The sequence below is a fragment of the Tachysurus fulvidraco genome, chromosome 18, assembly GCF_022655615.1.
Source record: "Tachysurus fulvidraco isolate hzauxx_2018 chromosome 18, HZAU_PFXX_2.0, whole genome shotgun sequence".
NCBI classification, from domain to species: Eukaryota; Metazoa; Chordata; class Actinopteri; order Siluriformes; family Bagridae; genus Tachysurus; species Tachysurus fulvidraco.
In genome coordinates this window covers 14,766,571-14,779,070 of record NC_062535.1, presented here as the reverse complement: position 1 = coordinate 14,779,070, position 12,500 = coordinate 14,766,571, and the positions used below count along the sequence as shown (strand labels likewise).

The 12,500-nt window shown below is 40.3% G+C and overlaps 1 protein-coding gene across 1 annotated transcript in view; it reads right to left on the bottom strand.

Annotated features, from left to right (window-relative positions):
* The window catches only part of epha6 (eph receptor A6), a 143,372-nt gene that overhangs the window by 13,626 nt on the left and 117,246 nt on the right, over window positions 1–12,500 (bottom strand). Inside the window, exons 6-8 of the mRNA XM_047803675.1 lie at window positions 5,122–5,246; window positions 1,025–1,187; window positions 842–950 (exon numbers count right to left, since the gene is read on the bottom strand). Of these exons, the coding sequence (XP_047659631.1) occupies window positions 842–950; window positions 1,025–1,187; window positions 5,122–5,246 (397 nt within the window). The remainder of the gene's footprint in view (window positions 1–841; window positions 951–1,024; window positions 1,188–5,121; window positions 5,247–12,500) is intronic.

Sequence of the window (12,500 nt, the reverse complement as noted above, 5' to 3'; positions counted from 1 at the left end):
CGATCGGCTGCAGACAACAGACCAGATTTCTGACCTTCGTCAGTGGATCTCACGATCTCTGGGCGATAGGGAGAATGTTTTTCTTACCTCTTTAAGAAACTAGGAAATAATATCTAATAGCTAGACTAATAGATATTAATTTAACAGCTATAGACAGCAGATGTATATTTTCTCAAACTTTGTCCCTTAGCTCATGAAGTATTTTTTAAACATCACGACGCCAGTGTAAGTCGACGACGTGTCAGTGTGACACAGCCATGACCTAGTGTCCAGTCACCAGCACTTCGGCGTGAGTTATAATGTACGTTAGGGTGTGCATGTCTTCAGCGCTGATGGATAAGTAACTGATAGTCAGCGTGTCGGACATGGATCTGAAGTGCTGTAATCATTTATTCTGAGTCCAAGCGAGCCCGGCTGATTTATTTGTGAGCTGTTGACTGTGGTCTGTTATCTGCCTCTGACTGCCTCTCTGCTGCCACGCTCTGTCTCAACATCACAAACAGAGAGCCATTAGCCCCAGGGGCTGTGTGAGGACGTGAGGGCACTGGGGCCATGTCTCACACACACAGAGGCATCATGATACAGCCAGGCTCCCACAGAGCCCTCAAGCTGCACGCACGTCACTCTCACAAAACGCAAGCTTGGTCGTGTTTGAGCACATTCCAAATAATTAGACAGCGTCAGCGAGCAGCCAGTTGGAAAAAAAAACACATACAGCTCACTGACCCTATTAGGAGCTGAATAGAATCCTGAGGAAGCAACGTGAAGCTGATGTGACAGACAATAGAGACAAACAGACTGCAGGAAGGTGTCAGTGTCTCTGATGTCTCTGTGTCAGTACCTGCCCGTGATGAGCAGAAAAAGCGTGAGAATGACGAGCAGAGAGAAACCACCGACGGCCGCCGTGACGATCACCAACACCTGGCCCTGATCAGACGCTTCCTCTGAATCTGGGAGCCAGAAATAAGAAAAAGTGTGAAGGTGAGTGAGAAAAGCCAAAGGAGCAACAAAGAAAGACTCGTACCATCGTCCCCTGTGGTGAACTCAAACTTGGAGCTGTAGCTGCTGTAGCCAGTCGCAGTGCGAGCTCGGATGTGGAACACATATGCTGTGGACGGCTTGAGGCCCATTACGATCGTGCTGGGAACTTTAGTGCGAGTGGACGAGTAGCTCAGCTGCTCCTGCTCCTAATATTCACACACACACACACACACACACACACACACACACACACACACACACACACACACACACACACACACACACACACACACACAGAGAGAGAGAAAGGGAAGTAGTATGTTTAACACACGAGTCTCAATATCCTTATTAGATTCATCTTACTTTAGTACAAACATTTCATTATTAATAAAAACTAAATATACAGTAAGAGCAATAAACTAATTCATTAGAAATTTAAAGCAAAAGGAGGCTGTATTATTTTATTATTATTATGTTCTGGTAACAAAAAAAACAACAACAGATCTTTATTCTAAGAATCAGAAAAAAGTAAGCTGCCATAAGTACTGAATTTTCATAACATTTCAGTAGAGTTTCACTAATACATCAGAAAAAGATATGTAGGTTTTAAAACCTAATTATTAATTTTTAAAAAACATTTTTACAAATAATAAAATTTGAGCCGAGTTTGTTTGAATATTTTAACCGTATATCTTAATATGAAATGATCCTTTTGGTTTTTTTTTTTTTCAGAGCAGGAGAGCTAACCTTAGTATTAATCTAGTCTATTATTTTTATTTTATTATCTTTTTTTGGTATTCTAAGATGAGCATTTTTCTAGAATTTCTCTTTTTTTTTATTGCGTCACACTGACCTTAGAACTGTTTTATAAGTAGTTTTCATTTTTTTTACATTCATGTCAAGATGAGTAAGATGACCTTAGTGTTATTTTTTGGGTTTAAAATTGTTGTGTTAAGAAGAGAACTGACTGAAACAGAGCCTTACACACAGCTCGAACTCAAACCTAAACAAATCAGACATCCACAGAAACACACGGAGTAAGAAACACCACAGAAACACACTGAGTAAGAAACACCACAGTAACACTCTGACTCAGAAACACCACAGAAACACACTGAGTAAGAAACACCACAGAAACATACTGAGTAAGAAACACCACAGTAACACTCTGACTCAGAAACACCACAGAAACACAATGAGCAGGAAACACCACAGAAACATACTGAGTAAGAAACACCACAGAAACACACTGAGTAAGAAACACCACAGAAACACACTGACTCAGAAACACCACAGAAACACACTGAGTAAGAAACACCACAGAAACACACTTAGTAAGAAACACCACTGAAACACACTGAGTAAGAAACACCACAGAAACACAATGAGCAGGAAACACCACTGAAACACAATGAGCAGGAAACACCACAGAAACACACTGAGTAAGAAACACCACAGAAACACACTGAGTCAGAAACACCACAGAAACACACTGAGTAAGAAACACCACAGAAACACACTTAGTAAGAAACACCACTGAAACACACTGAGTAAGAAACACCACAGAAACACAATGAGCAGGAAACACCACTGAAACACACTGAGTAAGAAACACCACAGAAACACAATGAGCAGGAAACACCACTGAAACACACTGAGTAAGAAACACCACTGAAACACACGGAGTAAGAAACACCACAGAAACACACTGAGTAAGAAACACCACAGAAACACACGGAGTAAGAAACACCACAGAAACACACTGACTCAGAAACACCACAGAAACACACGGAGTAAGAAACACCACAGAAACACACTGACTCAGAAACACCACAGAAACACACTGAGTAAGAAACACCACAGAAACACACTGACTCAGAAACACCACAGAAACACACGGAGTAAGAAACACCACAGAAACACACAGAGTAAGAAACACCACAGAAACATACTGAGTAAGAAACACCACAGAAACACACTGAGTAAGAAACACCACAGAAACATATTGAATCAGAAACACCACAGAAACACACTGAGTAAGAAACACCACAGAAACACACGGAGTCAGAAACACCACAGAAACACACGGAGTAAGAAACACCACAGAAACACACTGACTCAGAAACACCACAGAAACACACGGAGTAAGAAACACCACAGAAACACACTCAGTAAGAAACACCACAGAAACACACTGAGTAAGAAACACCACAGAAACACAATGAGCAGGAAACACCACTGAAACACACTGAGTAAGAAACACCACAGAAACACAATGAGCAGGAAACACTACTGAAACACACTGACTAAGAAACACCACAGAAACACAATGAGCAGGAAACACCACAGAAACACACTGAGTAAGAAACACCACAGAAACACACTGAGTAAGAAACACCACAGAAACACACTGAGTAAGAAACACCACAGAAACACACTGAGTAAGAAACACCACAGAAACACACTGACTCAGAAACACCACAGAAACACACTGAGTAAGAAACACCACAGAAACACACAGAGTAAGAAACACCACAGAAACATACTGAGTAAGAAACACCACAGAAACACACAGACTCAGAAACACCACAGAAACACACCTAGTAAGAAACACCACAGAAACACGCCGAGTAAAAAACACCACAGAAACATACTGACTCAGAAACACCACAGAAACATACTGAGTAAGAATCACCACAGAAACATACTGAGTAAGAAACACCACAGAAACACACAGACTCAGAAACACCACAGAAACACACCTAGTAAGAAACACCACAGAAACATACTGACTCAGAAACACCACAGAAACACACTGAGTAAGAAACACTACAGAAACACACGGAGTAAGAAACACCACAGAAACACACAGAGTAAAAAACACCACAGAAACACACTGACTCAGAAACACCACAGAAACACACTGAGTAAGAAACACCACAGAAACACACTGAGTAAGAAACACCACAGAAACACACTGAGTAAGAAACACCACAGAAACACACTTAGTAAGAAACACCACATAAACATACTGAGTAAGAAACACCACAGAAACACACTTAGTAAGAAACACCACATAAACACACTGAGTAAGAAACACCACAGAAACACACTGAGTAAGAAACACCACAGAAACACACTGAGTAAGAAACACCACAGAAACACACTTAGTAAGAAACACCACATAAACATACTGAGTAAGAAACACCACAGAAACACACGGAGTAAGAAACACCACAGAAACACACTGACTCAGAAACACCACAGAAACACACTGAGTAAGAAACACCACAGAAACACACTGACTCAGAAACACTACAGAAACACACTGAGTAAGAAACACCACAGAAACACACTGAGTAAGAAACACCACAGAAACACACTGAGTAAGAAACACCACAGAAACACACTGAGTAAGAAACACCACAGAAACACACTGAGTAAGAAACACCACAGAAACACACTGAGTAAGAAACACCACAGAAACATACTGAGTAAGAAACACCACAGAAACACACTTAGTAAGAAACACCACAGAAACACACTGAGTAAGAAACACCACAGAAACACACTGAGTAAGAAACACCACAGAAACACACTGAGTAAGAAACACCACAGAAACACACTTAGTAAGAAACACCACATAAACATACTGAGTAAGAAACACCACAGAAACACACGGAGTAAGAAACACCACAGAAACACACTGACTCAGAAACACCACAGAAACACACTGAGTAAGAAACACCACAGAAACACACTGACTCAGAAACACTACAGAAACACACTGAGTAAGAAACACCACAGAAACACACTGAGTAAGAAACACCACAGAAACACACTGAGTAAGAAACACCACAGAAACACACTTAGTAAGAAACACCACAGAAACACACTGAGTAAGAAACGCCACAGAAACACACTGAGTAAGAAACACCACAGAAACACACTGAGCAGGAAACACCACAGAAACACACGGAGTAAGAGTATAAAGTATAGTATGTAGGAGTAGCACATCCTCACCCATGTGAGAGAGAAAAACAAATAAAAAAGAAAGTAGAAATGATGGATATGGGTCATGAAACTATGAGCTGTTTTAGGAGGACAGCAAGAACTCTGACCCTGTGGTGTGTTGTGTACCTTCTCGTAGTACTTGATCTCGTAGTCCAGGATGGCAGGATGCGGCTGTTCGGCTTCCTGCCAGGAGAGAGCGATGGTGCTTTGAGTGACCCAGTCCTTCTTCACTGCTGCCACCAAGGAGGGACCTGTGAGGAAGAGGACAACATGTGAGTGATGAGGTGTGTGTGCGTGCGTGCGTGTGTGTGTGTGTGAGATGAGAGGTGTGTGTGTGTGATGAGATTTGTATGTGTGTTTGTATGTGTGTAAGATGAGAGTTGTGTGTATGTAATGAAAGGTGTGTGTGTTTGTGTGTGTGATCAGAGTTGTGTGTATGATGAGGTGTGTGTGTGTGTGTGTGTGTCATAAGAGGTTTGTGATGAGATTTGTACGTCTGATTGTGTGTGTGATGACAGGTGTGTGTCTGTGTGTGATGAGAGTTGTCTGTGTGTATGTGTGTGTGTGAAGAGAGTTGTGTATGTGATGAAAGGTGTGTGTGTGTGTGATAAGAGCTGTGTGTGTGATGTGTGTGTTTGTGTGAGATAAGAGCTGTGTGTGATGTGTGTGTGAGATAAGAGCGTGATGAGGGCTGTGTGTGATGAGTTGTGTGTGTTTGTGTGATGAGAATTGTGTATGTGTGTGTGATGAGAGATGTGTGTGTGAGATAAGAGCTGTGTGTGATGAGAGCTGTGTGTGATGAGACGTGTGTGTGTGTGTGTGTGTGTGTGTGTGTGTGTGTGCGTGTGCGTGTGTGTGTGAGATGAGAGCTGTGTGTGTGTGTGTGTGAGATGAGAGCTGTGTGTGTGTGTGTGATGAGAGCTGTGTGTGTGTGTTCTGCCGAATGACTATATCTTTGTTGTTTGTGTTTGTGTTACTGGACCAGATACAGGTTTGTGTTACTGTTTTGAAATAATTTCAGGACGGATCAGCACGGTTCAGCTAGCAACTTTTGCTAGCATTTTTGGAGGCTACGTGTGTTGAACTCTGACAAGCTAAAAAGAAAGAGTCAGATGTGTATGCAGTTTAAATTCATGCCTGTTGTGTCAGTGAGCCGAACGTCATCGTCGCCTGATGTGTTTGACTAAAGGAGCAAAAAGCTGGAAAGCTGCTATTCAGAGTTATTTGTGCACAGCGACGAGATCTGTCGTAAAAGCTGCTGAGTCAAACGTTGTCAACTCGTCACACAATCGCTCACAACCGAATCCAGTGAAAGTGTTTTTCTTGCCAATTCAATTTCAATATGCTTCAATCTGGAATTCTTAAAAAGTAAAAAAAGTATACAAAAAATATAAATAAATAAATAAATAAATAAATAAATAAATAAATTTAATCCACATTAATATCAATAACAGGTGAAATTAATGACCCTTTTTTTGTAAAAAAATAAAATAAATACACATTTATTTTAAAAAAAGATATATAAAGCAGGAAAACTGGTCGAGCATCTGAATCTAAGTGAATCAGGAAAAAAAGACGGAATGACATTATGATATTATTTCATCACTCAGCCCTAATTCTCCAATCCAGAATAGAGACACTGTGCAGGCGGGAAGTAAAACACACTCGGTTTTGTGGCAAGCCAGAAACTTTTAGGGGTGTGTTTTGTAGACTCTTAATAGAGAAACGTGTCATGCAGCAATTTCAAAAAGGCTCGAATCATGAAATTGTGTGATTTGTGGAGTTACAAAAGTGACAAAAGTGACTTTAACGTCTACTTGCTTGTTCTCTCCATGCACACATTTAAATTTTTTATTAACGCTATAAAAACACACACACACACACACGTACATATATGTATAAAGGATTGCTGAAATCTATAAGGCCAGTGCTGATGTGGCGTTCCACCTACGAGTGTATCACTAACTGAATCACACTGCAGATTAAACTGATGGCTGAATGGCATTCACACAACATGATCACATCTCTCTCAGGTAAATTTTCACTGTGGAGATCAGCAGTGACCGCCTGCCTCGTTAATCACCTCATCACCTAATCACTGTGTCTCTCAAAATCATCATCTCAATCATCTCCTACTGTTACAATATCACCCGAGTGGACAGAGATAGGGGTGGGGTGGGGTGGGGGTGGGGGGTGGTTGTAAGAGAGGAAAAAATTTAATAGAGGAAATAGAGAAAGAAAGACACACACACACACACACACACACACACACACACACACACACACACACACACACACACACACACACAGAAATAGGTAATAGACATTGACAGTTGTTGTTTATTATTTTTGATGTCCATAGGAGTTACAGTGTAATTAATTGGGCTTTTAATTTGAATTTAGATTTAGATTTACATCTAAATCAAGTAAAAAGAATGTGATGATGTAAAAAAGTGGGCGTGGCCTCTAATAAACACTGAGCTGTGATTCCTGCTCTGGATGTAAAAAGCCGCAAATTAAAGCTGACACTGCCATCTGAGCTCCTATTCATAATCTCATTTCAACCCCAATATAGTGTGGTAGACAGCTAGAACAACAAAATATGAGAGAGAGAGAGAGAGAGAGAGAGAGAGAGAGAGAGAGAGAGAGAGAGAGAGAGAGAGAGAGAGAGAACAGATAGACAGACAGAGTGAAAGAAGAAGAAGAAAGTTAGGAAGTGACTATAGGGAAATGTGTAAAGGGTAAAAGGGAAAGCAGTAAGAATAGGATGATAAATGAGAGATAAAGGAGAAGGGAGAGAGAGAGAGAAAGAGAGAGAGAGAGAGAGAGAGAGAGAGAGAGAGAGAGAGAGAGAGAGAGAGAGAAACATCTGTCTTGCTGCTTCTTCTCCCTGCAGCATCAATGGAATTGATTTGGAGAGTGTGATTGAATAGAGCCGTGAAAAAGTAAGACACCATAAAATACAAAAAAAAAAAAAAAAGTGTTGCTCTTCACACACACACACACACACACACACACACACACACACACACACACACACACACACACACACACACACAGAGAGAGAGAGAGAAAACAATCAGGGATCTATATCTTTTTACTCTGAATACGGAGGTCACCTCCTGTCAAACTCACACACACACACACACACACACACACACACACACACACACACACACACACACACACACACACACACACACACACACACACAGAGAGAGAGAGAGAGAATTAGACTATAGCTCTCAATATAGCTAATTATTTAGCTGTTTATGTTTAACTGCTTTAGTAACTCCTTGTTTTTGCTGAACTGTTAGCAGCTAGTCTCTGTTTTGCTAACACGGCCGATGTGCTATATAAACCGAGGCTAGCTAGCTTATTTCATCAAAATGCTAAAGTCTCAGTGAAATCTTTTCATATTTTTAATTCGGAACAATCTAGCACCAAGTAAAACAACCGTGTATTATTTCTGGATATAAATTAAAACTGAATATTTGCCTCAACCAAGAGAAAACAATTACATTTACATTAGCGGGAATAAAGACAAAGCTAGGCCATGTTTTTCTACTGCTAATAGCATGATTCAGCAAATTCTGTAGATAGCTGCACTGTTTGCTACTGGATGCTGATCAGAATGTTATGATTAATATCTGTTGCAGTAGCTGTGAAAGTCATTCTAACTGTAATTTACTTAATAATCCTAATATGTTATTGTTTCTATTACTGATTCATGGCTAATTTACATAAAAAATTATAGCAACAACAACAATAATAAAAACAAAATATATTATTATATTCATAGCACTAAATACTCTATTTTATCCTACTCTAATTCATAATAATATAATTTTTTTTATTATTTTGAATATAATATTATTATTTTTTTGTATTATTGTTGTTGTTGGTATAATTTTTTATGTGAATTATAGCAACAACAACAATAAAAAAATATTATTATATTCATAAATATGCTATATAAAAATTTTTTTTTATTTAATTTAATATTAATTTAATACAATTTATTTTTTATATAATTAGGGGCCAAGCACCAAAGTTGTGTAAGTACTCATTTGATATGCCATATATTTTTTTCTTTTTCTTCTTCTTCCTCTTCTTCTTCTTCTTCTTCTTCTTCAAGCTATGCCACCCATAGAACAGACTTCTCCACATCTTTCCATCCATCCATCCATCCATCCATCCATCCATCCATCCATCCATCCATCCATCCATCCATCCAACTATCTATTTTCTGCATCACTGAAATCTACCACAGGAGACTCTGGCCCCAAGGTAGGGTACACCCTGGACATGGTGCCAACCCATCACAGGACACAGGACACACCCATTCATTATTTAAAGATGCCAATCAGCCAAAAGCATGTCTTTGGACTGGGAAGGAAACCCAAGTACCTGGAGGAAACCCCTGAAGCACAGCGAGAACCCCCAGCCCCAGAGGTGTGAGGCAAACGTGCTAAACACTAAGCTACCATGCCCCCCATTTTCCTGTAGAAAAAAAGGATATGGGTAATAATTTATTGGAGGCAGCAGGTAAGTGCGGTACATCACACCTTGACTCCGGCAGGCATGTGTGAAAAAGGAAGCTTACATTTACACAGAAATATCTGGGAGCTGCTGTGGGCCAGACTGTGCCTTCATAAATAATGAAGCGTCCTCGTGTCTTGTTTGCTAGGGTACAGACTGGCTGAGAATGGTAGAGCATACCCAAGCAGAGAAATCTCATTTCATATGACTCACAGCTCACCTGGCCCTGCTGTTTACTTAAGCAGGAAATCCTACATGTGAGCGTGACAAATGACCGCTTTTTATTGAAATTCAATGACTTACTGAACCAATCCACCTGCTGTCACTCTGTGATGTGAACACACACCTTCACCTGACTGCAAAAACACCGTAAAAGACAACGCATCGGATGTTAAAAAGACACTAGTCAAAGCTAAGAGAATTCAAATCTAAAGAAATTCACACCTTCATTTCGGTATTAAAGTCACACCGCCAACATGCTTCAAATTTTACAGTCTGTCTGAAAGAGGCGGAGCTTTCAAAAATGACCAGCAACATGTTTGAGGCATCTTCTGATTGGCTGGATGTTTCCAATTCTGTATTATCACAACTTCTAATCCACCCTATACTAATCTAATATATTCTATTTCATTCGACTCATCTCCTCTACTGTATTATATTCTATATCATTCTTCTCTAATCAACTCTATCCTACTCTAATCTACCATAAATTCTATTTTAACCTACTCTATTCTCCACTACTCTACTGTATCCACTCTATTCTACTCTAATATCCTCTACTTTATTATACTCTGTATACTCATTACTACTCGGTTCTAATTCCGTTTACTTTTTTATACTCTATTCTACTTCTTTATTTTATTATGCTATATTATACTCTATGCTACTTTATTCAACTCCGCTCTAATCTCGTCTACTTTATTATAATCTATTTTACTTTAATCCAATCTATTCTACTCTTCTCTATTTTATTCTATACTACTGTACTCTATTTTTTTCTACTGTACTCTTCTCTTCTCTACTGTTTTTTGTTTTATTCTCTCATTTCCTCTCGAGAGCTTTGGGGGAATCCAAGAATTTCCAGTCAATTAAAAAAAACAAAAACACTTTTACTCATAAAAATATCTGGCAACCCGAGACTTGCGACTAATTCGAAGAATGTGTCCTAAATCAGCAGTGTAAATTTCCTCATGTAACTGTTGTACTTGTGTCCTCAGTTCTCAGAACACATGGTGTGTGTTATTCTGTGTTCAGAAGCAGTTATTAAAAACAAAAGACAGAATCAAGAATTGTGGAGGCATTTCAGTGACAGCTGTGGGAATGTGAGGAGAACTTTATATTATTACAGATATTAAAAAAAAAAGCTCTCTGACTTCTAAATCTTGCTTGCCACCTTTTTTAAGCAGCTGAAAATGTGGCAGCAAAAAGTTTTGTGTAAGTTGGTATGCAGCAGAGAGCTCGAGCTCATGTCAAAGTGTCAGAAGTGCAAGCAGCTGAGCTGAAATTACAGCACGAGTGCGACAATCACATCGAGTAAACAGGTGTTGGCCCAGCACGGGGCTATCGGCAGGTAATCGGGCAAGGCTGCCATCACACACTCGTCCTAACACGTACACACACACGCACGCGAGCACACACACTTGTGCACCTTCATCAAGGAGGAACGAGAAGCTAATGGAAAGTCATTACGTTGGATTTGACCCGCATTTGAATTTTAATTAGCTAGCCCACTCCCCTAAAGCGTCCTCACATCGACTTCTTCAAAGAAATCAATTCCGAGTCTTTTACAGATGCTACGACGAGGTTCGGCCCATGATCCGCAATCACATCGCACTGAGCGAAGCAATCAGCAAAGCTGGTGAGGGGATAATTAGATGCTCCTTGTGTTTTTTTTGAAGAGTACATTTACGTTGCACTTTTAAAACAGAAACGGTGGTAAAATGACTGTCAAGAGAGATGTAATCTTTGTTCACGTACCAGGAGGCACACACACACACACACACACACACACACACACACACACACACACACACACACACACACACACACACACACACACAGACGTAGCCCTACCTCTGTTTCACCTCTGCTGTTATATAGAGGACACCTAGAACTCTTTATACCCTGCTTTCAAAGCTCCCTCACAACACGCCGTCTCCCTGTTCACTCCCTGCACTCTACAATAACTTTCCTCCCCCTTTTTGTTCATCCAAACGTCTCGGGTAAATGCACGCTGCGTTCTCTCTCACCTTGCTCCACTCGTTCGAAGGAGTCGTGCATTAAAATGGCACAGGCTTCGCATGTCTGAGAGCTGAATCTGAGATTGCACAGGCCAGGCGATGGAAAGGATTCTCAAATCCAGCTGGGCGTTTAGAATAAAGTCTTATACAGCAAGTTTTAAAAAGTTACATTATTCATTATTTACACTACTTCACTTTAGGTCTCAGAACTGAAAAGTATGTTTTATTGCTTCTGGGTCTTTTTACACATTTTTGTAAAGAAAGCTGTAAAGTGAATGGACATGGAAAGATGGTGCACAAAGAATGGGCAAGGTTGAGATGGTGCACAGAGAATGGGCAAGGTTGAGATGGTGCACAGAGAATGGGAAGGTTGAGATGGTGCACAGAGAATGGGAAGGTTGAGATGGTGCACAGAGAATGGGCAAGGTTGAGATGGTGCACAGAGAATGGGAAGGTTGAGATGGTGCACAGAGAATGGGCAAGGTTGAGATGGTGCACAGAGAATGGGCAAGGTTGAGATGGTGCACAGTGAATGGGCAAGGTTGAGATGGTGCACAGTGAATGGGCAGGGCTGAGATGGTGCCCAGTAAATGGGCGGGGCTAAAAGCAGATCCACACAGAACAAATTATAAACAGTTTGTAGCTGTAGGCCTTTGAAAGCTGCAGGTCATTAAAGACACTGTGTGAATGTTTTGTTGAGGATAATTGTAATGAATGTTGAGT